The sequence below is a fragment of the Fistularia commersonii genome, chromosome 25, assembly GCF_037954325.1.
Source record: "Fistularia commersonii isolate RoL2024-O1a breed Wild chromosome 25, RoL_Fcom_v1.0, whole genome shotgun sequence".
NCBI lineage: Eukaryota > Metazoa > Chordata > Actinopteri > Syngnathiformes > Fistulariidae > Fistularia > Fistularia commersonii.
In genome coordinates this window covers 13,995,690-14,022,459 of record NC_141308.1, presented here as the reverse complement: position 1 = coordinate 14,022,459, position 26,770 = coordinate 13,995,690, and the positions used below count along the sequence as shown (strand labels likewise).

Below are 26,770 nucleotides of genomic sequence, written 5' to 3'. Positions count from 1 at the left end.
ATTTTTAGATATTTCTTTTTATTTGAACCCACCCCTAGGGGACCCCCTGGAGCTCCTCAGCCCTGGGGTCCAGACCTGGCTGAGTCCACCCCTGCTTGAGGAGGCAGGACAGGGAAACTGAAAGATCTCAGCAGCTCCACCTGCTGGCCACCTCGTGTCCTGCAGGTGGACGGTGAACGACAGCAGGTGTGTGTGTGTGTGTGTGTGTGGGTGCAGAAATAGTCCGAATGCTTCATGTCAATGTCCGAGTCCAAACATGTAAAAAACAATTTCTGTGCTGCGACGCCGTCTCTCCGCCTCCTAAGGCACCAAATACCCCCCAAGTTGTTACGAGTCTAGAGTGTCGAGTCATTTTGAGTCCAGAGTAGCGCAACAGAACCAAATTTGAAGGGTAGTCGTTTCGAGTCCAGTGCGTTGAGTTGTTTTGACTCACTTCAAGTCAAGAGCAGTGCATCAGAACCCAAATGTAAGACAAGACATTTGGAGTCTGGAGCATCAAGTCGTTCCAAGTCCACTGTTGAGTCATTTGGAGTCCAGAGCAGCACATTAAAATCCAAATCAGTTGTCCAGGGTGGTGGATAGTTATGAGTCTAAGGCAAGTCCAAGTCCAAGTAAATCATTCCAAGTCCAGAACATCAAGTCATTTCGAGTCCCAAGTGCGTGTCCAGTCATTTTGAGTCCACAGTGTGGAATCCTTCAAGTCTAGAACTCTGTGCACAGTTCCCAATCCACAGCGTCCAGTCGTTTCAAGTACGGGATGGCCCATTGTTTCGAGTCCAGAGCTTCAAGTCGTTTTGAGTCCAGAGCAGCGGCTTAGAACCCAAGTCCAAGGTGAGTATTTCTGAGTCCACAGCATCAAGTTGTTTCCAGTCCAGGACAGCAAGTGGTTATGGGTCCGAGGTGGCCTGTGGTCAAGGGTTCCTGGTAGCAAGTCTTTTGAGTCTTGACTCATTTCAAGTTGAGAGCAGTGCATCAGAACCCAAATGTAAGACAAGACATTTGGAGTCTGGCGCATCAAGTCGTTCCAAGTCCACTGTTGAGTCATTTGGAGTCCAGAGCAGCACATTAAAATCCAAATTCAAGGCAGGTCGTTTGGAGCCCAGAGCGTTGAGTCCTTTCAAGTTCAGGGCAGGGCATTGGAAGCCTTGTCCAATCGAGTTGTCCATGGTGGTGAATAGTTATGAGTCCAAGGCAAGTCCCAGTCCAAGTATATCATTCCAAGTCCAGAACATCAAGTCATTTCGAGTCCCAAGTGTGTGTCAGAGGCGGCCAGTCATTTTGAGTCCACAGTGTCAAACCCTTCAAGTCTAGAACTCTGTGCACAGTTCCCAGTCCGAAGCGTTTCAAGTACGGGATGGCCCATTGTTTTGAGTCCAGAGCTTCAAGTCGTTTTGAGTCCAGAGCAGCAGCTTAGAACCCAAGTCCAAGGTGAGTAGTTCTGAGTCCACAGCATCAAGTTGTTCCCAGTCCAGGACAGCAAGTGGTTATAGGTGGCCTGTGGCCAAGGGTTCCTGGTAGCAAGTCGTTTGGAGTACAGGGTGTTGAGTCACTGTGAGTCTTTAGTGTCGTGAGAGAGGAGCAGGGATTTGTCTGATTTGTCCTCAGACCTTAAATCAGAAAAAAAAAATCTAGAAAATACAACAAACCACTTTCAGAGGAACTCTGTGGCGTTTCTATGACGACGAGGACTCAGCCCACAACTCCATGACTTTTTATTTGTGAAATACTTTTGAAAACCAATCCGTCCGCAACCCTGGGACAGCCAGTGTTTCGACTTTCCATCTGCGACTCGAAGGCTCTGCTTGGACTCGACAGCGGCGCCGAAAACTAGAAGGCACGAAGTCAGAAAAAGGTCCATTTCACACCACAAACTTCCACCTCCTTTGTGCTTATTACTACGGTATACTAAGTCATGACATCTTTGTTTGACAGTCTTCAAAGAGCCTTCCTCCTCCTCCAAAGGATAGTTTCAAAGGCAAAGATCTGATCAGGTGATCGTCTCTATTGGTGAGAATCAACTGATATGCTTTTGTTTGGAAAACTTGGAGAACTAAAGCTAGATATGATGGCAAAAGATGGCCAAATCTTCAGAGTATTATCAGCGTATAAAGAGTCCTCTTTTCCTACTCCCTTCAGGGGCCTCAACCAATCACCTGCTTCCACCCAACCTTCTCCTCTTATAACAACCAACTTCCTGTCTTCTTTCCCTTCATCCATAAACCTCCACATCTTCACCTCTGCTGCCTCCTGTCTTCCAAACCAAACACCATGGCTGCTCCCTTCCTCCTTTCCTTCCAGTTCACACTCTTTAATGGCCCAGACACCTTCCTCCACCTCTTCTCCACCCTCTCCATTGCTCTGGACTGTTGACCCTCAGTACTTAAACCCTTCCACCTTCTCCATCTCCACTCCCTGTAGGTTCAGGGTCCATCTCATCCACACATGTATTCCCTCATTCCTCTCGTTTCCAGGATGTACCTCCACCTGCTCCCTCACTGCACATCACAGTGTCGTCTGCAAACATCTCAATCCATGGAGGTTCCTGTCCGCCTTCATCTGCACAACAAGGTAAACAACAGCAAAGGGACGTGTCGGTGATACTTCTTTCTTTCCTTGCTCTCTAACTCGGGTAAGAAATGTCAGACCTCCTGTTTGTTGGAGTTTGAATAAATAAACAGTTCCTTGCTTTTAACTGAAAGGAAGGAAATGAATAAAATATTTGATATCAAGTAGAACTTTGGTTCCTGTTTGGGGTTTAAATCTGTCGTTCTTCCTGTTGGTGTTTTAGGGGTCAAGCCCCGGATCCAGATTAGGATCCAGACCAGGCACCAAACAAATGAACTAAGATATCAAACCAGAAATGTGGAATGTAAATGTCCTGAGACTTGGACCCTCAGATGTTCGCTTGGTGGCCGAGCTTTGCCACTGTCACACCGAGGTCACGTGGATCACCACCTCCCCCGAGTCGCCGTCCGAGCCGGGTTCGTTCCGGTTTGCCGAGCCACCACACGGCGGCAGGCAGGGGCAGGTTCGTCTCCGCGGCGCCAGCTGGCTGGGCTGGGGGGCGCCGTCGGGTCCGAGGGTGGCCAGCGGTAGCCAGAGCGAACTGGGCGCCGGTAGGGTGCGGCCAGCGCTGGCGTCCTCCAGGTCCCTGGCTTTGTCGTAGCTCTGCACATCCCAGTGGAGGTTGACGGCCCGCCAGCGCAGGAAGACATTGTACACTGCTGCCCCCTCGTGAACAATCAGGCCTGGAGAGGGGCGGGAACAGTACAGCAGGTATTTACTCACTTTTATTAGTCTACTTCTTCTTCTTCTACTTTGACTTTTTCCCTTCAGGGGTCTCCACAGCAGATCCATCCCCTCCATCTAACCCTATTCTCTGTATCCTTGTCTCTCACACCAACTAACTTCATGTCCTCTGTCCCTACATCTTCTCCTTGGTCTTCCTCTAGACCTACTCCCTGGCAGCTCCAACCCCAGCATCCGTCTACCAATGTATTCACCATCCAAACCTTCTCAGTCTGAACTTCTCTCCAAAACATCTAACATGTGCCGTCCTTCTGATAGACTCATTCCTGATCCTATCCATCCTCGTCACTCCAAAAGAGAACCTCGACATCTTCATCTCTACCACCTCCAGCTCTCCTCAGAGCCACTGTCTCCAAACCATACAGCATCGCTGGTCTCACTACTGTCTTGTAGACCTTTCCTTTCCTTCTGACTTGTATTCTTCTATCACCTCTGACACTTTTCTCCACCTGTTCCAACCTGTTCCTTCACCTCTTTTCCACCCTCTCCATTGCTCTGGACTGTTGACCCTAAGTACTTAAAGTCCTCTGCCTTCTTTATCTCCGCTCCCTGTAGCCTCACTGTTCCACTTTGGTCCCTCTCATCCTTTCTTCTCCTGTGACTAACCTTCATTCCTCTCCCTTCCAGAGCATACTTCCACCACTCTAGGGTTTCCTTCAGTTTTTCTCTGCTCTCACTGCAGATCACAATGTCACAATGTCAATGTTGCAAACAACTCAGTGTTCGTAATAACTGACAAGGGCATCCCACAGGGTTCTGTCTTTGGTCCTCTGCTACTTCTAACACTTGGGTTCCTGGATCCTTTCTCAGTGTCTGTCGACCAGTGTCTACCATACTTGTAGTTTCATTAGGAACCTTTACAATCAGCCTAGCTCCTCCTGGATTCTGCTCTATGTTTATGGGTATGTGACAACCCCAAGAAGTGCTGAAGTACATCTGTGATGGTCTCAGGTCTGAGTTCTGTTTCCCAGGCTCACCTACACAGACCAGGTCCATGAAGCCGTACATGCCGTAGCAGATCTGGAAGAGGATGTCGCGACGCTGCCAGACGGCATGTGGACTGAGGGCCGACCATAGCAGCCAGGAGATGCTTGCCACCAGGAAGAGGGAGCCCAGAAAGATGGCGATGATCTGCACCTTCTCCACCAGCGTGATGGTGATGGACTGCCACTGCAGAGACGAGGGTGAGTCGCACCATGGATCGAGGTTCTAGCAACTCGGGGTTCTGGCTTTTTCAGGTGACGACAACCAAAACCAAGGTACCCCTGAAAGCCCTTTTCGAAGCCTCACCTGCCAGGGACGCTTCATGTTGATGGCGACCACGTGGAAGCGGTAGCAGCAGAGCTCGCAGGTCCAGCAGCCGCGCTCGCTGATCCACTTGAGAAGACAGTGCTGGTGGGTGTGACGCACCGAGCCGTCGCAGCGACACGGGTTCAGGAGGTCACCCTGGAGGAGGAGATGGATACAAATCCAAAACGCCTTCAAAATCTGAAGATCTTTGACCATCTTGTGTAGACAACCCCTAACCATGGTACACAACAGGGTCAGCTGTCAATCATCAAGCCTCCGCCCTCTCAGTGACACCATCAAGTGTCTTCAATGAGCATGCTGACCTTTGTGGACTGTTGGAGGAAGAAAGAGAACCTGGAGAGATCCCAGGAGAACATGGAGAAAACAAAAGGAGATAACCCAGTGAGGAGAACATGGGGAGATATCAGATATCAGGACCCCTTACAAAACTGGTGTTGTGGAGAACATATTCCTCGTGGAGAAGTCTTTGTTTTTGTCAGGAGTTTATGTATGTATGTATGTAAGTATGTATGTATGTATGCATGTATGTATGTATATATGTATGTATGTATGTATATATATATGTATGTATGTATTTATGTATATATTTCCATATGTGTGTCTGAATCTATGTCTGTATGTTTACATTTATGTACGTATGTATGAATATGTTTGAACATGTATATATGTGGGTGTATGTATGTATGTATGAGTGTAAAACTATATGTATATATATATGTTTGTGTATGTCTGTGATGCATGTGTGTATGTACGTATATATATCTATGTGTTAGTATATATGTCTGTATGTGTGTGTTTCTATTTATGTATGTGTGTATGTATATAGTTCTGTATATGTGTGATTGTATTTATGTATGTATGTATATATGTATGTGTGTGTATGGATATGTGTGTATTGTATGTATATGTATGTATTGTATATGTATATGTATTTGTATCTGTATGTATATGTATGTATGTATGTATGCATTCTTGTATATGTATGTATGTATGTATGTATGTATTTATGTGTGTCTGTATGACTGTATGTATGTATGTATGTATGTGTTTATGTATGTATGTATATTTGTATGTATGTATGTAAGTATGTATGATTTTTTTAAATGTATGTATGTATGTATTTATGTAGTTATGTATGTATGTGTGTATGTTTGTATATATGTATGCATATGTATATGTACGTACATATACATGTATGTATATGTATATACATACATACATAAATGTGTATACATATTCATATATATGTATGTATACATATAGTATACAGTAGATAGTGTGTATGTATGTATGTATGTGCATATAAGTGTATGTATATATGTAGGTATAAATATATATATTTATGTATGTATGTGTACATTTTTGTATGTTTTTATGTATGTATGTATGTATGTAAGTATCTATGTATGTGTGTATGTATGTATGTATGTATGTATGTGTGTGTATGGATATGTGTTATCATGCATGTATGTATGTATGTTCATATGTATTTATTTATGTCTGAATTTATGTATGTGTGTATGTAGGTATGTATGTATGTATGCAAGTATGTATGTATGTATGTATGTGTGTCTGTATGACTGTATGTATGTATGTGTTTATGTATGTATGTATGTATGTATTTATGTAGTTATGTATGTATGTATGTACGTATGTTTGTATATATGTATGCACATGCATATGTACGTACGTATACATGTATGTTTATGTACATACATAAATAAATGTATATATGTATACATATATGTGTGTATGTATGAATGTATATAGGTGTGTTTAGATGTATGTGTGAATATATGTATGTAAGTATGTATGTATGTACAGATGTATGTATGAATGTTTGTACATATGTATGTATGAATGTTTTTATGTATGTATGTTTTTATGAATTTATGTATATATATGTATTTGTATAAGTATGTATGTATGTGTGTATGTACATATGCATGAATGTATGTATTTATATATGTATATGTGTATGTATACATACATACAAATATGTTTGTATACATATTTGTGAGTATGTATGTGTATATGTATGTAGGTTTGTATGTATGTATGTATATATGTATGTATGTATGAATATGTATATGTATAAATACACACAAATATGGTTGTATACATATTTGTGTATATGTTTATATGTATGTATGTATATATGGATGTATGTATATGTATTTAGGTATGTTTGTATGTATGAATGTATGTATGTTTACATGTATGTATGTAAATTTGTATGTATTTATGTATGTATGTGGATCTACGTAAAAATATGTAGGTATGTTTGATTATGCATGTATGTATGTATGTATACATATATATGTATGAATGTATGTATGTATGTATGTAAATATGTATATATTTATGTATGTATGTATGTACGTATATTTTTGGTATGTATGTATGTTGTATGTATTTATGTATCCGTTTAGGGGTGTATGTATGTATTAATTTATTTTTTATTTTTTTATTTATGTGTGTATGTATGTAAGTTTGTATGTATGTATATGTATGTATATATGTATGTGTATGTATATATGTATACATATGTACATATGCATGAACGTATCTATGTATGTATGTATGTATATATGTATGTATGTATTTTGTATGTATGTATTTATGTAGGTATGTGTGTATGTATACATGTATGCATGTATGTATGTATGTATGTATGTATATATCTATGTATGTATGTATGTATTTTGTATGTATGTATTTATGTAGGTATGTGTGTATGTATACATGTATACATGTATGTATGTATGTATGTATGTATGTAAGTATGTGTGTGTATGTATTTCTGTATGTAAGTATCTATTCTTGTTGTTATTTATGAGTTTATGTATGTATTTATGTATGTATGTATGTATTTATATATGTATGTATGTATGTAATTATGTATGTATGTATGTAAAAATCTATGTTTGTATCTATATATGTATGTATATGTATATATGTATAGTCATGTATGATTACATGTATGTATAGTTACATACATACATAAATGTATATATGTATACATATATGTATGTATGTTTGTATGTGTGTATGTATATGTATGTATGTATATATGTATGTATGTATATACGTATTGATGTATTTATGTGTGTATGTATGAATGTAGGTATTTTGTATGTATTTATGTATGTGTTTATGTATGAATGTTTGTATGTATATATGTATGTATGTATGTATGTATGTATCGATGGATTGATGATTGTATGTGATTATGTATATAATTATCGATGGATGTCTGTATTTATGTGTGTAAATATGTATATTTGTATGTAGGTATGTTTTTAAGTATATATATATTTTTGTGTCTATTGTGTCTATAATTATGCCTGTATGCGTGTGTATGAATATATGTATGTATGCATTTATTTATGTATGTACGCATGTATGTATCTATGTGTGTGTATGATATGTGTGGTTATATATGTATGTATGTAGGTATGTATCTATTTGTATGTATGTATGTATGTATATATGTATTTATGTATGTAATTATGAGTGTATGTACGTATGAATTCATGTGTATATATGTGTCTATGTGTATGTATGTGTATGGATATATGTTATCATGTATGAATGGATGTATACCTATACATATTTATATACGAATATGTATTACCGAATGTATGTGTAAGGATGTGTGTTTATGTATGTATTCATTTTAAATATTGGCTTATGCGTGAATATATTTATGTCTGTATTCGTGTATGTGTGTATATATCTATATGTGTTTAGTATTTTTATGTCTTTATTTGTATGTGTGTATGTATGTATGTATGGAGAAAGTTGACTCACCGTGGCGACCCGTGAAGGGAAAAGGCGAAAGAAGATGTATGTATGTATGCCAGTAGGTATGTATGTATGTATGTATGTATGTGTGTGTATATTTGTGATTATGTATGTACATATACATGTATGTATATGTATATACATATATGTATGTATGTATGTATATGTATACACATACATAAATGTATATATGTATACATATAAGTATGTATACATATGTGTTCATGTATGAATGTATATAGGTATGTTTGGATGTATGTATGTATGTATGTACGTATTATGACTATATGTATGTATGTATTTATGTACGTATGTAAGGATGTATGTACGTTTGTATGTATGTATATGTCTACATACATACAAATATGTTTGTATACATATTTGTGTATATGTATGTATGTATATATGTATGTATGTATGTAGGTATGTTTGTATGTATTTATTTATGTATGTTTGTATGTACATGCATATGTATGTATATATACATGTATGTATATGTACATTCATAAATAACTGTATATATGTATACATATGTGTATGTATGTATGTTTGTAACTTTTTATGTATTTATGTATGTAAGTATGTGTATATATATATGTATGTAAATATATGTGTATGTATACATATAGACATATATGTATACATTTATGTATGTATGTATGTATGTATGTATGTATGTATGTATGAATGTATATGTATCAATGTATGTATCTATGTATGCACGTATATGTATATAATAATGTATATGTATGTATATGTTGATGTATGTATATGTATAAATTAATGAATGTATGCATATATAAATGTATATGTGTATGTATGCACACATACAAATGTTTGTATACATATTTGTGTATATGTGTATATATATGTCTGTATGTATGTACGTATGTATATATTTATGTATGTATGTATGTGTGTAGGATTGTATGTATTTATGTATGTATGTATGTAAGTACAAACATATGTTTGTATGTATACATATTTGTATATGTATGTGTTTATGTATGTAGGTATGTAAGTTTTTATGTATGTATATATGTCTGTCTGTATGTATGTGTGTATGTATGTCTGTATGTAAGTATGTATTTATGTTTTTATTTATGAGTTTATGTATGTATGTATGTATGTATATATCTATGCATGTATGTATGTAAAAATCTATATTTGTATGTATGTATGTGTGTATATATGTATAGGTATGTATGATTATATGTATGTATATTTTAATACATACATAAATGTATTTTTGTTCACATATATGTAAATATGTATGTATGTATATATGTATGTATGTATTAATGTATATATGTATGTATGTAAGTATGTATATGTATATATATGTATATATGTATAGGCATGTATATTACATGTATGTATATTATACATACATAAATGTATATATGTATACATATATGTATGAATGTATGTATGTATATATGTATGTGTTTATGTCTGTATTTATGTATGAACGTATGTATGTATGTATGTAAGTACGTACGTATGCTTGAATGTATGTATGTATTTATATATGTATGTATGTATGTTTGTATGAATATGTATGGGTACGTGTGATTATTCATGTATGTATGTATGTATACATATTTGTATGAATGTATGTATGTAGGTATGTATGTATGCATGAATGTATGTGTGTTTGTATGTATGTATGTATGTATTTATGTATGTAAGTATGTATGTACGTATATATTTGTGTATATATGTATGTTTTTATGTATGTATGTATGTTTGTATGTATGTATGTATTTTTTTATGAGTGTATGTATGCATTTATCTATTTATGTATGTTTGTATGTATATATATATGTATGGGTATGTATGTATATGTGTATGTATATGTGTATATGTATGTATACATATATACATAAATGTTTATATGTATACATATATGTATGTAAGTATGTATGTATGTATGAATGAATGTATGTATAAATATGTATACATACATAGATACATGCATAATCACACGTACCCATACACATACATACATATATGTATACATACATACAAACATTCATACATATATGTATACATATATACATTTATGTATGTATGTAAATATGCATACATGTAATTATACATAACTATACAAATATACATGCATACATAGATTTCTACATACGTACATACATACATACATCAATACATACATAAACTCATAAATAAAAACATAAATACACGCTTATATACAGACATAAATACACACATACATACATTAATAAATAAATACATACATAAATACAGTCATAAATACATACATACATACATACATACATACATACATAAATGCATACATACAAACATACATACATACAAAATACATACATACATACTTACATAAATATATAAATATATATATATACATCTAAAAATACATACATACATACACACATACCTACATGCATACTTACATACATACATACATAAATACATATATTTATACATACATACATACTTAAATACATAAATACATAGTACATACATATATAAATATATATACACATCCAAACATACATACATTCATACATATATGTATACATATATACATTTATGTATGTATGTATATATTTATGTATGTATGTATTTGTATTTGTATGTATACATAGATACAAATATGTTTGTATACTTATTTGTGTATAAATATGTATGTATGTTTGTATGTATATATGTGTGTATGTATGAATGTTTGTATGCATTATGTATGTATTTATAAGTATATGTATGTATTTATGACTGTATTTATGTATGTATTTATGACTGTATTTATGTATGTATTTATGTACATATGTATGTTTGTATGTATGTATGTACATGTATATATATATCTAAGCATGTATGTTTGTATGTATATGTATGGTTTTGTGTGATTATGCATGTATTTATGTATGTATGTATACATATTTGTATATGTATGAATGTATGTATGTATGTATGTATGTCTGTATGTTTATATGTATGTATGTATGTATCTATGTATGTATGTTTGTATCTATGTATTTATGTATGTGTATACATGTATGTATGTGTATATATAAATGTTTTTATTTATGAGTGTATCTTTGTATTTATGTATTTATATATCTATGTATGTATGTAGGATACAGAGAATAGGGTTAGATGGAGGAAGTTGACTTGCTGTGGCGACCCCTGACGGGAAAAGCCGAAAGAGGATGAATATATATGTATGTGTGTATGTAGCATATGTATATTTATATATGTATTATATGTATACATATATATATATATATATCCATGCATGTATGTATGTATGTATGTGTGTATATATGTATAAATATATACATATAAGTATGTATGTACACATATATATGTATGTATGTATGTATCTATGTATGTGTGGATGTATTTATATGTATATATGTATGTATATATTAATGTATTTATGTATGTATGTATGTATGTATTGTGTGTGTGTATGTATGTCTGCGTTTCTATTTATTCATTGGTTTATGTATAAATACATATATACTGTATGTCTGTAAGTATTTATGTGTGTATGTATATTGTTCAATGTGTTAATGTATACAATATATGTATGCACTTATGTATATGTATGTAATTGTGTGTTTTTGTAATTGTGTGCGTTTGTGTGTGTGTGTGTATGTCTGTGTGTATGGATCTATGTGTGTATGTATGTATGCATATCTGTTGTGTGTATGTATATATGTATATATGTATATGTGTAAGGGCTACATGCAAGGGAAGTCCAGGCTGCTCTTGGAGCTCAGGGAGTCCACTGATCCGGCAATCAGGGCAGAAAGGACAGTAAGACAGCAAACACCAGGGTTTTTACGTGCTGGAGGTGGAACAGGTTGTTAGCAGGCGGAAACACCAAGAGGTGGTGGGCAGAGTCCAGGTAGGCAGAGCAGGAACAGGATGTGGGGGAGGCGGCTCGCTTCTGGTCCAAAGCCAACCGCCAAAAAGGGGAAGGAGATGTTGGAGACGGAGCTGGCGAGGACGGAGGAAGAGCGTGTCAAGATCAAGGCTGTGGCGCAAGGAAGCCGGACAAGTTGGGAAGCAGTCGCCACTCGGAACATCGGTCGGTCAGACTTGTGGAAGACGACACGGGCAAGAATTAGCTTTTTCATTCGCACGATATACAACACCCTTCCCTGCCTCCGAAACCTCCACCGGTGGTTTGGGAGTGAGGAATGCTGCTACCTCTGCAATCCCCGCAATGCAAGCACATCCTGCCACGCTGCAAGAGCGCACAAAACAAATAAGTCACTTTGGTTACAAGCGTCTGCCAAGTGACTGTAAAGTAAATGTAATGTAAAGACCACAGTCTACCTCGTTCAGGTGGGATGGGCTTTGTAGGACTGTCAACCATGTGCTTCTTGAGGGACGCGGGAGTGACAGGAGGCAGGTTGAAGGAAGCGGTAAAGGAAAGAGCCACCGGGAGAAACACCGCTCGGCTGCGGGGAGTGACGTCCCTGTCGCTGCCCCGCCACCAGGAGACGTCCCAAGCATAGAGGGGCCAAATGTGGATGGATGGTGGGGATCCTGTGGCAGGTGTTCCTGTGGCTGAACCATGGACACCAGAGGAGGTGCAACAAGCAGACATACCCAGCAGGAACTCCCACCTACCTGGACCTTTGCTGTGCGTATATGTGTGTGTGTGTGTGTGTGTGTGTGTGTGTGTGTGTGTGTGTGTGTGTGTGTGTGTGTGTGTGTGCGCGGCCTCCTCCCCCCCCTCCACGTGTTGCATGCAAACTCACCTGCTCGTCTCCCTGGAAACAGATCCTGCAGGTGGGGGTCGGGGGCGGTGGCGCGACGCCGCCGCGACCAGCGTGCGTGGCGTGCTCCTTGCGTGCACCCTCCTCTTCCTGCACCTCCTCCACCTCCACCTTCTCCACCTCCACCTCCACCTTCTCCACCTCCACCTGCACCACCTCCACCCCCCGCCCTCCTCCCTCGGGGTGTCCTTGGCTGCGGCGGCCGCTCTCCTGCTCCTCCGGTCCCGCCTCGGAGCTCATGACGGCACCAGGCGAGCGGAAGCAGTTGCATAGGTTCCGGCGGGCGGTGTCTCCGGTCCTCCCGCTGTCTCCGGTCCTCCCGGTGTCCCCGGTTCCTCCACCTCCAGGCTGGCCGCTCCGGGCGCCGCCCCGCCGGCGTCCAGACGTCGAGTCGAGCCGAAGCAGCGGCTCAGCGGGCGGATCCTCCCGGTGCTCCCGAGCCCTCCGGTGCCGCGGACCCGCCCAGTTCTCCGGATCCCTCCGGTGCTGTGGATCCTCCCGGTGCTCCGGAGCCCTCCGGTGCTGTGGACCCGCCCAGTTGTCCGGATCCCTCCGGTGCTCCGGATCCCGCCGGCTGGAGCCGCCCCTCCCGCGTAGCCCCGGGGCGGCTTCCGCTCATCGCAACGGGAGTCTGGCACTCCTGGGGCGGCGAGGTGTCCGGAGGAGGTCGGCCAGGAACCAGGACCTCCTCCTCCTCCTCTTCTTCTCCTCCTCCTCCTCCTCTTCTTCCTCTTTAAAAGTTCACGCTATAAAGTGACGTAATCCCCTCTGAAGCTTCGCAGTGATTTATTTCATTTATTATTTTTTATTCATCATTTTATTGATCATTTAGTCTTTTGTTTTGAAAAATCTCATGGATTTATTTCTATCAGTTAAATGCCAGTGAAATATTGTTATGTTGTTCTTATTTAATTATTTTATATTAAAAAAATACATATTTAGTAGAACCTGATTCTGTTATTGTGAGGAACGTCCCATTTCCTTTAATAATCTTTCACTCTTAGAATCCACGATTTCATTTTACTCCTGAGTTTTCTGACCGTTTCTCAACAATATTTGAACTTCAGAGAAACCTGGAATGATTCGTGTCCTTTCAGAAGAGTTACTTTAATGATTAGAAATTGGGTTTAAGGGAAAACCGTCATCATCACACCTTTTCTTGTGAAACCATTCAGAACAATCACCTTTCAGAATAAGTCTCTTGTTTTGCTGGAGACGTCCCGTTGCCATAACGACAACAGATCCCTCACAACGGCCTTCCTCCTGAAATATCTGGAACCGTTCGGACAGAAGACGTTCCTGGCGGGTTCTCAGAAGATGACCTGGGGCCTGAAGTGTCTCTGGGCCGTGGTGTTGTGCCTGGTTCCCGTCTTCAGCAGCCACTTGGCCTTCATGCTCTGCACGAACCTCAGGTCCCGGAGCTGCTGCCGCTTGGCGCTGCTTCCTGAGGACCACAGAGGGTTGAGGCTTTTAGTAACAGAAGGTCGACACTTGGCCTGAGGAACGGTTCAACCAAAGCTCAGGAACCTACGGCTCTTCTGGTGATGCCGTACGGCTCCCGGACAATTTTGAGTCGAAAAAGAAAAAATCAGTTTGGAACTGATTTTAAAACACTTGTGATATTTCTTCATAATAATTTTAGGGTTAGATGGAGAAAGTTGATTCCCCTGAAGGGAAAAGACGAAGGAAGAAGATTTTGTCATTTCAAAGTAAACAGAAATTGGTTTAGAAGATAAATTTAACGGGTCACCTGTCGGTCGGCTTGGGAACCGCTGGCTTCCGAGCACGTCGATAAAATTAATTTTATCAAATAGCCGACTACTTTATCCGCATCGACCCTCGAAACGGAAAAGATGGCGACAAAGAAAAAAGACGATGATTACCGTGCAGACAGAGGAATTTACATTTGGATCTGCGCTGTCTTATATGCTATGATAAAATTGCATAGATGAAACGTTTAAATATAAAGCAGCACTTCGAGCAAATCCATGCAGCACCAGAGGTCGCATTAAAAGTAAGACTTATTTCATTTTCTGTGTGTTAAAAATACTATATGGCTCCTCGATGAAACATATCGAGAAATATTTGGCTTTTGTGGCTCAAAAAGGTTCCCGACCCCTGGGTTGAGGTATTTTTCTGAAGTCTGGTTTCAGGGTTTCCTAATGGACAGTTTAGGGTTTATTTTGGCAGCAGGTTTTTTCCGCTGGAGGGTTTCAGGCAAATAGATTTGTTCGGGTTGAGCTGAAGGAGCCTCTGAAATGAGACATAGAATTCACCATCACCTGGAACTGAGAACCTCCACAGACATGGAGACGGTCTCAGGGCTTCCTGCTCACCTGGTTCTTCACTCCAGCCCAGCGCTCGGTACTGACGCACCACCCGGCCCACGGCGCACCGGGTCAGCGCACGCTGGACGCCAAAGCGCTGCTTGTAGTATCGCATCAGCGAGCGATGGCCAATCTTGGCGCCTGAACACACACACACACACCGACACACACACTCATTTAGCTCACCTGAGTAAAAACATCAATCTTTGTTTTCCCTCCTCAATATTCCTATTAATTATTGCTAGAGTTCTCCGATCCGCCGTCCAATCGGACGCCGGCGTCGCTCAGAACGGGACACACGCGGTTTTGATCAGTAGGTATTGATCGGTGGCCGACGGCGCGGGAAGCTCTGGGGTCATGTGACCTGAGGGGAGGGTCAGCTCCAGGGTCTCGTCGTCGTACTCCAGGTTGAGGTCGCTGGGCGGCTCCTCGTCCTCGTCCTCCCCCTCCTTCCTGTCGGGGTAGCTGCTCCTGGAGCCCGGCGAGAAGACGAGAACATCAGGATTCACCTCTTCAAACATCATAGAAGATCCAGAAGCCTCCAGAAGGAGGACAACGGAGACGATCTCATTGAGCGGGAGAACTTTAAAATAAATCCTTAAGAAATAATTCCTCACCTGAAGTCGTAAAAGTCGGCGAACTCCAAGGCGGCGTCGCCGTCGGTGAGGAGCTTACAGTGGCTCTTGTCCGTCATGTGATGCTGCACGGCCTCCGTGGAGTAGAAGGACCTCCCCTTCTCGTTGCACCAGAGGCACACGTTCCCGGCGCCGACCTTCTCCCCTGCACGGCAGGACGACAAGCTTTAACGGCGGAGCCAAGATGGCGGCCGGCGAGCCCGAATGGCCGGTGGGAAAGTCAGAGACTGAAGCTCAGAACAAACACAACGTGGTCATGTCCTCCTGTACTCATAGTCAGCTGGTCACGTTCTCATGAACCTCCTGGATCGTTAAAGATCATAAACATGAACTAGATGTTACGTCTCGCTTGTTATACCTAAAAGCGTCGAAGGATAAATTGCGCGTTCTCCGAGAACATCCCTGGACGATGGACCGAAAGGAAAACACGGGAACCCACCCAGGTGACGGATGAGGCCTCGCAGGTCCACCAGGTACTCCACGTCGGGGATGAAGAAGCTGTGGACTTTGGTCATGTGGGCCACGTTCTTCATCAGCGAGCTGGAGTGGTGGGAGCAGAACAGGCAGTCGGTGACGGGGATGGAACCGGGCAGGGCGGCCGGCCGCTCTGTCGCCTCCTCGCCTTCTGCTCCGTCATCCTCCATCTCCTCTTCCTCCTCCATCTCCTCGTCCTCAACGTCCTCCCAATCCTCTGTATCTGTCAGGTCACATGACGGCACTTTAATCCAAGCTCCGCAGACAGGAAATGAGCCAAATCAACCAAAACAAAGCAGAAAAACAGACCAAAAGCAGTGAAATATAGCAACATTTGACGGAAATGATTAAAATATTTGTGAGTTATGACACCAAACTCCTGATCTTTGGTAAACCGGGTATTTATACACTTCCTGCTCGCCGGGGCTGGAGCCAATCAGCTATCACGGAGCCAGGAGGCGGGGTTTAACCCGGTTTAACGCGTCAGCTGTCAATCATTCACCCTCTCATTCCCACCTACAGACAGTTAAGAGTCTTCAGATGAGATGAGATGAGAACAACTTTATTTATCCCGAAGGAAATTGTTGTGCCAGAATTTCAAGTAAAAACATAACAGTAACAGATAATAGTAGAGTGGACCTGAGGACCTTCTGAAGGACCTGCTGACTGATTGTGGACTGATGATAGAGAACCTGGAGAGAACCTTCTTGCTCTGCAGCCGTGCAGTGATATTTTCATTAAAATGACTGACGGTGAATGAAATACATCAAATTACGATTACATAAATACGCTACATAGATGTACGGGCAGCTGCTAGCATCCGCTAGTCGCCATGGTTACCTTCTTCTTCAGCGGCGGCGGCTCCGTCCTCTGTCTCCTTCCTCCTCACTTGCTCCTCCAACCAGACCAAGCGCGGGGGTTTCTCGGCCCTCTCCGGCCTGCCCTGGCTCCTGGTCTGGTCCCGGTCCTGGTCCCGGCTGACCCGCCCGATCAGCGCCTGCTGGAGGGCCTGGTTGGTGGCGTCACGGTCGGCCTTGTCGTCGCCGAGTCCCTTTTCGCGGTTCTTCTCGTTCATCCTCTGCACCTTCCTCTCGGCGGCGAGCACTGCCTGCCTCTCGGCCCGCTGGTGCTTGTGGGAGCGCAGGTGGTCGTCGTAGGCGTTGGCGCTGGAGAACCTCTTGTTGCACACCAGGCAGGCTTCCGAGGCGGCGCCATCGCTCAGCTGTTTCTCGGCGGCGGCCCTCTGGGCCAGAACACGCTCCTGGAAGTTTTCCGCGGTGACGGGCGGCATGTCGGCCACCTTGCGCTTCAGGTTGTAGCGATGCCAGTCGGTTTTGTAGTGCGCTCGCTGCACCTCGCCGTCTGTGAAGGCCACGCGGCAGCTGATGCAGGTGTAGGACGCCATGCTGACCTTCACCTAACAAAAACACACATTTGTTAGATCTCCATCACACTCCACACATCTCCACAGTTCCAAGTTTGTTTCATTTAACTTTGTGATGGGCTATTCTAAATGTAAAATTATTTTTTCCTGTAAAATTCTTTTCAATTTCCAGAAAAAAACCTAGCTTGTCAGGTTACTTTTTCTTCCTCTTGATTTTTTGGTTAACTTTGAGAATATTGAGATAATTTAGATGTTTGTTGTCTATAACTTACATGCAGCTGTCACTTCCCATTTGCTTTAAACAGTGATAATAATATTTTATTTATAAACTCTACTTTCTGGTACATTTCGACTGAAGGCTAAACTGTTGTTTCCATCAGCTACCCTTCCACTAGCTTACAATTAGCAATAAATCCCCACAACCTTCCGGCTTTTATCGGTAAAAATCAATCTTTTAATCCTCTCCGTCAGCGCGGAGGGGAAGAATCCGCCGTCCGCGGCGGGTTGAGCCGACGTGTGACCGCCGGGAGAGAGGCTGAAACCGGGGAAAGGGGGTTAGCCCAACCCGGTTAGCCTAGCAGCTAAGAGCCGGGCATGCTAACCGGCCGGGACGACAGGAAGTTACGTCACGGGACGCAGCGGGTTAAAACGGCTAACAGACGTCCGTAGGGTTTCTGACCTTTTCTGTGAGATGACTTTCTTCTAAAAAGACGTGCCCGGTTTGTTTTTCTCCGAGGAAAACGTGCTCAAAAACGCCAGAGGCTCACTTCCGGGTGACTCTTCTTTGTTGGTAGTTGAACGGGCCCTCCAGCGCCCCCTGCTGGTCGGGAGGATACTGATACTCTGCAACGTGACAACTCAACATAAGGGTTTTTAGTTTTATTTTATTTACATTTCCTGTGTTACCGTTAGTTTAATGCTCCACACGAGACATAGTTCTCAATTATATGTTGTTGATGTCACCTTCAATCTTTTCTATTGGTTATAGATTTCTGTCTCATTTGCAAATTATTTCTTGCAGTTTTCTCCTTTCCTTTCAATATGTATTTATTTTGGTCTCCTGGTCTTATCAGTTTATCAAGTGAGATACCAGCCTGGCTTCTCTAGTGTCCCAACCCTCTGGAGCCCTCAATTGTCCTGAAGCTAGATTTGTTAAGCGGATAAAAAAAAAAACAATTTCCCAAAACGATTTAGGCAAAACTATGTTTATTTTTGTGATTTTTTGACCTGCCTGCGGAACGAACCCGTTGAGTGTAGTGAAGCAGAGGCGCCGCACTGCCACCTAGTGAACATTTGTGTGCATTAAAACGTGAGACGAAACTAAAGTAGAATTGCTGTCTGGCCCAAACGAAACATCAGATACTGAGAGGTCTTCCCAAAGCATCCACATCAAGAAAATGAACACTTCAGTCCTGTTTATTCATGTTTTGCGATAAATGGAAGTGAAGCCCGGGTCACGGATGTGTGGACGGAGGATGTGTGAGGGCTGCTGAGCTTCCTTCTCACTACACGCTCATTTGGTCCACGGTGCGATTGACGAGGAGAGTCACCTCGAGCTCCTCCCGCTCGCTGAAGAACCGCGCACTGCCCTCCTGACTGTGCACCGCCTGCGGCAAATGGAGGCCCAGCTTGCTGGAAAAGGCACAAGTTAGCACAATTAGCAGCTAGCGGACGCCTGCAGTTTGTTTTTCTCCAAATCTTTTTAACAGCTTCAACTGATTGTGAACATTTTACAAATGAATGCTAATAAAACACAGAATGTTAAATCATCCACCTGCGATGCAGCGTCTTGAAGAACTCGACTTACTATTTTGGAGTCCGAAGATCGAGGAACTTCTGCTGCACATCGAGGACCACATCCGCCGTCTTCGTGTCCGGGAGTTTGATTTTTACCTGAGTGTGGAAAACACCAGCGCCTGCGGTCACAGATTCACAGGACAAGCTCTTTGCAGCCTTGTGAATTATTCATCCTGTGTAACAAACACAGCAGGTGGCACCCGAAGCCCACCATGCCCCTCCAGCTGCACCCACTCAAGAGGTCAGATAAGCCGTCTGAACCAGTGCAGAGTGACTTTGACAACTTTTTCATCCTGTCAGTGTTCAGAGAAACTTCAAATGGGTCTTTGAAAAGTTACCAGCATGGCTTCGCAACACATGGAGGACGGATCCTTCCCGCTCAGGCCCAAGAACACGTCCTCTGCGCCCACGGTCTGCTTGAGGAGGATCTCGTACCTGCAGGCACACGCACTCTTCTGTGATGCCATATTGTTGCCTTTCCTGCCATTAATCTCCAATCTTTTTTTGGAACTGTTCCTTATTTGCGTTGGTTGTTTTGTGTTGGACCTGCAGAGGGATTCATCACGTGACCTCATCGAAACCTGGACCCCACCCGCCCCTCCATCTTACTCCGGCTGAGGTCGCAGGTCAGAGAGGTCGTCATACTGGGAGCCTTCGGCCACCTCATCTTCGCTCCAGATGTCTTTGCTGCTCCTCTTCATATAGACAGTGGACGCTAGATGAAACAAAACAAGGGTGCGTGGTGAACAGGGGGGGGGTTCTCTGGGCAGGCCTTGTTATCACGGTGACGCGTGTCCACAAAGCAGCGCCTCCTTCACCTGCTTTGGGCAAAGGCCCGATGTCTCCCGGTCCCAGCTGTGCAGAGGTGGCGGCCGTCTGTGGAAATGACAGTGGATAGGTTTTCTTGTCTTGTTTTCAAAAAGAGAAGATTGATAAGGGAAAAAAAAAGGGATGTTTTAAAACATTTGATGTTGCTGTTGTTGTTGTCTGCTGTCTATCTATTCATGGATTTTTTGTGTTGCTATCTTCTGTCTTTCTATTTATATTTATATTCATACTTATTTCCTTTTTTTGACCCCCTATGGGGATCAATAAAGTTTGTCTTATTTCTCTGGAATATCCAGAGAGCAGTTCAGTGCCGAGGGCGTCAGTGAAATGATGCAATAAATCCAAGGAAATTATAAGTATGTGCAGTTCTGCTGTAGAAACAAAAAGCTATTCTCCATAGAGATGGAGATGCCTTACCTTGCAGCTTTCATCCTCCTCCTCCTCCTCCGTCTGCTGGGGTGACAACAAGGCAGAGAGAGCCTGCAGGTTCTGGAAGGACGAAACTCCAAGACACTCCATGAGGAAAAGTACTAACTTAGCTTTTATTTTTGTCTTAAAGCGGCTTAAAATGATATTATAGAAAAAAACAGAAGAAAAAGCCGCAACCACAGAAGAGGCAGAATGCGGACTCCTTGCCCGGCGGACTGTAAACATTGGACGTAACCATGGCAACCTCTCCCAGGATTTACGGCGGTTGGTGTCCTTACAAACTTCCCATAACGGTCCGTAAATATTCAACAATGAATGGCAGACTTTCCCCAAGTTTGGCAGGACGGTTAATGACAGAAGTGGCTCCGTAGCCCGCGGTGAGTTTGATTTCAACCTCGTTTTGGAGAAGATCGTGTTTCCTTCGCGTTGTCGTGAATGATGAACTACATTACCCACAATCCCAAGGACCGACGAAGACGCCTGTGATTGGTGGGACACGGTTTTAGCCGCGAACAGCCATCCGGGAATACCTTATCTTTATTTTTGCGGCCCCATAAACTCCCACAACGAACAGGAAAATAAACTCATTTAATATAATTTTTCTCTCCGGAGTACCTGATACTTCCCTTCTCTGACTCCCGAAGTTTGGATGACCGATGAGAACTAGCGTAGAAAAAGTTTAACTTCATTTCATGGTAGTGCTACATTTTCACGCTACTACTACATCTACAAGCTGTCTTTGTTGGGGACTTAAAATATGTTTATCATCACAATCGGGCGAAATAGTGTCTCTCGAACACCGGAGAAACCACAATCACGACAAAGAACATTAAAAACGGGGGGAATTAAACAAATTAATAGCGAGCTACTTCATCGTGCTAACATGTCGCGACGGACCGTCATTTTATTTCCCCGGAAGTAGTGGTCACGCGCGGCCTCGGTGACGTCATCAGGAGCTTAAAAAAAGTTCATTTAGTAAACATGGATGGAACCTTTGGAAAAACAGAAGTATTCAGGATAAAAAGAAATCATTATATTATAAATGCTAATTTCACAGCCCAGAGTAATTGTCAATTGTTCTTATATGAGGAATTTATTTGCCACATTTGGTATTGCAATTGCACCAAAAAAATATGACCTAATCTTTCATGCTATCCCAAGGAATGTCTGCAGCATCATTTGTCAATACTAAACCAGATTTTTTGGGGAAGTGTTGATGTTACAAAGGACAAATGTTAAAATAAATACATCTTTTGGTAGGAGTGTTTTGGTCTTCTCACTATGATGATTTAGATTAGAATAAAATCGCTTAGTAGTAGTAAATTCTGTCTTAACAATAACATCAAGGAACTATCTTACAAAATGATGTGTAAATTATACCCAGCAAAAAACATTAGAAATATTTAAAATTGATATAGATGACTCTTTCTGTGGAATACATTATTGCTTGTACTCGCAAATATTTTGGTTAAATGTGGAAGCCTTTATCGAGAGAACTGGATTTTCACTGCAGCTGCAGGATAAGGACATTTTTCTTTCCTATGAAGACCACACCAAGGAAAGGGAATTCAGTTTTAATGTACAACACAGCACTATTATGAATAATAATAATTTATCCTTTATTAATCCCTTGTGGGGAAATTCGTTCTCTGCATTGAACCCATCATGGATGAATAATGAGCAGTAGGCTGCCGTCCATCAGCGCAGTTAAGAATAAGAATAAGAACAACTTTATTTATCCCGGAGGAAATTGTTGTGCCAGAGTTTCAATCAAACATAACAATAATAAATAATAGTAGGAAATTGTATAAACAGTAAAAAAAAAAAAAAAGGGGGGGGGGGGGGTTCAGTGTCTTGTTCAACAACACTTCGACACACTAGGGGGAGCCGGGGATCCAACCAGTCCAAAGACGATTGCTCTACTTTCTGCCCCATGCCTACCAAAAGATTTGTAATGTATTTAACATTTGTCCTTTGTAACATCAACAACCCCCCCCCAAAAAAAAAAAATCAAAATTAATTAATAACATAAGAAAGATATTCCTGCTATCGCAAGATCACCAAAAAATACATTTTTTGTGTTCCAATTCTCCCTTATTTAAAATAAATTTTGAATTATATAACAAACATCCTTAAAACATATGGAAAAATAAATATAAATACATATATACTGTTTTATGAATGATATTCCCCTAGATTCATCGAGCTGAATCCATATTGTATTCCCCTTGCAACTTTTTTTCTTATTTCTAAAATTATACATTTCTCACAGCCCTTTACTCTTGTTTACCCTTACAGTTAATTGATTGTGTATAAAATAAGTGTCTTTATGTTTCCTCATTCCTGTTAAATGTTTTTTTTTTTTTTAATCTTTACTGAACTTATAAAGTATAAACCATCAAGCACGGCTATATTCAACCGTACATTGATGATATTTAACAAGCAGGAGGAAACATAAGTACTATTTATAAAAAAAAAACTAGTGAACTTATAAAGTATAAACAAACAAAACATATAAACAAGCAAACGTGACTAAATTCAGTCGTACATCAATGACATTTAACAGCCATGAGGAAACATTAGGATGCTTATTTTGTATACAATCAATTAACTGCAAGAGTAAACAAGAGTCAAGGCCTGTGAGAAATGTATGATTTTAGAAACAAAAAAAATGACGCGGGGAATACATATGAAAAGTATTTAGCTCAATGGATCTAAAGGAATATCATTCATAAAATTGTATATTTTTTAGTTTGGGGATTTTCCATAAGTTTTAAAGATTTTTCTTTATAATTCGAAATCGTTTTTAAAGAGGGTTAAATTGGGGGAACATTTTTGCATTCTGTTTTTGTCTACGAAGAACTTGGCCAGACCTAAAATAACATTGACACAGAGTTCATCTCTTTTATTTCCGAAAAGTTAATCAAATGTTAAATTGGCTAAATTGGCTAAATTCAATTGTACTTCAGTGACAATTGACAATGATATGAACACAAAAATACTATTTTAAATAAATATGACAAGGAATCGATTGCCACACTGAGAACTATATATCTCACTCTTCCTACACCCCCCAAGGCAAAAGAGATTTACTTTTCACAAAATTATGCATAACATCTACCCATCTAAGGAATTACTGAGGTGACCCTTTAATATTGAAGATAATATTTGTACATTATGTGAAGACAATATTGAAACCACAGACCATATATTTTTCTCATGCTAAAAGTACAAAGCTGATGGGTAAAATGATGGGTAAAAAATAATTTTCCATTGTCACCAGTTTCCTTCTCAAGAGATTCAAGAGATGACATAACATTTGGTTTACTTTTAAGCAACAAAAGAGATGAACTCTGTGTCAATGTTACTTTAAGCCTGGCCAAGTTCTTCATTCACAAAGACAGAATGCAAAATTGTTCCCCAAATTTTAATTTCTTCATAAACGATTTTGAATAATATAAGCAATCCTTGAAGCTTATGGAAAAATCCCCAAATCAAAAAATATACAGTTTGATGTCTGAGATTCCCTGTGAACCGCCAACTGAATTACATGTTATATTCCCATTGCAAGTTTTTTTTTCCCCCCTTTCGTTTTAATTTTATTTGTCTATTTATTTAATTATTTCCTTTTAATTTCTTTTTTTTGTCTAGCAATATACACTTCTCACAAACCGTTAACACTATTAACCCTCTTATTATGTTAAGGGTCAATTTGACCCATTTCACCCACCGACCCAATGGGTCAAATTGACCCTTAACATAATATGAGGGTTAACTTCTGATTAGGACGTTAGTTGAGGAAGCTCCTCAGCATCATGGACAACGTCCATCACCCCCTGCATGCCACACTGACGTCCTGTCAGAGCTCTTTCAGTCGTAGACTGATACCACCAAGGAGCTCCACTGAACGCCACAGAAGGTCTTTCCTACCTGAGGCTATCAGACTTTTTAATTCCTCTTCCCTCAGCCGCAGGGAATCTTCAAATCTTTGTACTTAAGACCTTAAAACACTTGATAGCCTTAACCTTGACAATTTATATTTTATTGTATTTCTTATTCTCCCTCCTTCCTACTATTATCTATTATTGTTATGTTTTTGCTTGAAACTCTGGCACAACAATTTTCTTCGGGATAAATAAAGTTGTTCTCATCTCATCTCATCTCATCTCATTACATACGGAACAATTGTCCTTATGTCCTTTGCTTCCTCATCCCTGGTTGTTTCATTGATGAGATGAGATGAGAACAACTTTATTAATCCCGAAGGAAATTGTTGTGCCAGAGTTTCAAGTAAAAAAAAACATAAACAATAATAGATAATAGTTGAAAGGAGGAAGAATAAGAAATATAATGAAATATGAATTGTCTTAACTGTTAGCAGTAACTACAAAGATTGAAATTGATATTGATATTGAGATTGATATTCAGTTCTACCTTGCCATGTTTATTTGTACATATGTATATTTGTGGGTAGTATTTATGTTCAATATTAAAAAAAAAAAAAAGATTGAATTGAGCCATGTTTGTTTGTTTATACTTTAAGTTCAATAAAGGTTTAAAACAATGTGTTCCGGGACGAAAACCCCAAATTTCCGGTTTCGCTTTCGCCCCGCAGCCAATCAGAATCCCCGCTAGTGTCACGCGGTTCGATCCAAACCGCGATCCCGTCGGTGTCCCTCCCGGGACGCCGTCGCTCCCCCGCTGCGAAGCACCGCTCAAGGTGACAGGTAGCACCATGACGGCGGGGACCCTCTCCCCGGTTCCCGGCGACCGGGACACGCCCGCCGCCGCCCCGGTCAACCGAGAGGAGCTGTCGCTGTATGCCGCCCCGAGGCCGCGGGGTCAGTACGTGGAGCCCGAAGCGGGCCAGCTGGAGCGCGGCGTGGCCTCCCTCCGGACCCGGGCCGGGCCTTACGCTGCCCGCTGCCGGAGCACCTTCGACCGGGTCCAGCCCAGCGTCCGCGGCGCCGTCCAGCTCGGCGGGGACGCGTTCGCGTACCTCCGGAACCCTCCGGAGGACTTCTACCCGCGGGCCGGGGTCATCGGCCTCACCGGCGTCCTCGGCCTGTTTCTCGCCAGGGGCTCCCGGGTGAAGCGGCTCCTGTACCCGGCGGGCCTCGTCCTCCTCAGCGCGTCCCTCTACTACCCGGAGCGGGCGGCGGCCGCGGTCCGGACCGCCGCGGACTCCGCGTACGAGTCGGCCGTACGGGGCTACGCCGCCGCGGAGAAGCTGCTTAAGTCCGACGGGCCGTGAAGGAGCCCCGACATCCGGGACACTCAGGGTGACCTTTGCACTATGACGTCACAAGACCTGCTGCGACTACGAATGTACATTTCTAGTGGAAATAAACACGTCCCGTTATTTCAGCGCTGCGGTTCCGATTGTCATGTTTAACCGTCCGCGGTTCAACCCCGGAAAAAAAAGGATTATCAGAAGATCTGCGGTTTGACACAATAACGGGGAGAAAGAAAACTTCTCATGGGTAGTGACATCATCTTAAAGCTTTAGTGACGTCACTTGGAGGGACAGAAATAAAGTCATGTGTTCCTAATCTTTTCAGGCAAAATTAATTTTTGAACAGTCCCGGAATTTGTTAGGAGAAACAAGCTTTCTGTGTTTCCTGGTAGGAAGTTGCATTTCTGTGAAAGGGGGGATAGTTTTTCAAGAAATCTTACTTACAAAAAAGAAATTCA

The 26,770-nt window shown here is 41.4% G+C and overlaps 4 protein-coding genes across 4 annotated transcripts; 1 reads left to right on the top strand and 3 right to left on the bottom strand.

Annotated features, from left to right (window-relative positions):
• Window position 1: 1 nt before the first annotated feature.
• Window positions 2-13,917, bottom strand: marchf11 (membrane-associated ring finger (C3HC4) 11). Its single transcript, XM_086172243.1, has 4 exons — window positions 13,185-13,917; window positions 4,600-4,755; window positions 4,287-4,479; window positions 2-3,248 (listed from the first exon to the last, which is right to left on the bottom strand). Exons 1-4 carry the CDS (start codon window positions 13,440-13,442, stop codon window positions 2,929-2,931), a joined length of 927 nt encoding a protein of 308 aa, XP_086028369.1. The 5' UTR covers window positions 13,443-13,917; the 3' UTR covers window positions 2-2,928.
• A 382-nt stretch (window positions 13,918-14,299) lies between these two features.
• On the bottom strand, window positions 14,300-18,819 carry znf622 (zinc finger protein 622). Its single transcript, XM_086172215.1, has 7 exons — window positions 18,702-18,819; window positions 17,479-18,055; window positions 16,604-16,861; window positions 16,147-16,309; window positions 15,894-16,000; window positions 15,539-15,670; window positions 14,300-14,646 (listed from the first exon to the last, which is right to left on the bottom strand). Exons 2-7 carry the CDS (start codon window positions 18,041-18,043, stop codon window positions 14,513-14,515), a joined length of 1,359 nt encoding a protein of 452 aa, XP_086028341.1. The 5' UTR covers window positions 18,044-18,055; window positions 18,702-18,819; the 3' UTR covers window positions 14,300-14,512.
• A 444-nt stretch (window positions 18,820-19,263) lies between these two features.
• dnaaf6 (dynein axonemal assembly factor 6) lies at window positions 19,264-23,482 on the bottom strand. The gene is made up of 6 exons (XM_086172258.1): window positions 21,065-23,482; window positions 20,638-20,695; window positions 20,429-20,534; window positions 20,158-20,254; window positions 19,830-19,915; window positions 19,264-19,654 (listed from the first exon to the last, which is right to left on the bottom strand). The coding sequence occupies exons 1-6, from the start codon at window positions 21,299-21,301 to the stop codon at window positions 19,528-19,530; spliced, it is 711 nt and encodes a 236-aa protein (XP_086028384.1). The 5' UTR covers window positions 21,302-23,482; the 3' UTR covers window positions 19,264-19,527.
• Window positions 23,483-25,679: 2,197 nt separating this feature from the next.
• Window positions 25,680-26,628, top strand: LOC147219409 (MICOS complex subunit MIC26-like). Its single transcript, XM_086172256.1, has one exon. It carries the CDS (start codon window positions 25,812-25,814, stop codon window positions 26,328-26,330), a length of 519 nt encoding a protein of 172 aa, XP_086028382.1. The 5' UTR covers window positions 25,680-25,811; the 3' UTR covers window positions 26,331-26,628.
• The last annotated feature ends 142 nt before the right edge of the window (window positions 26,629-26,770 follow it).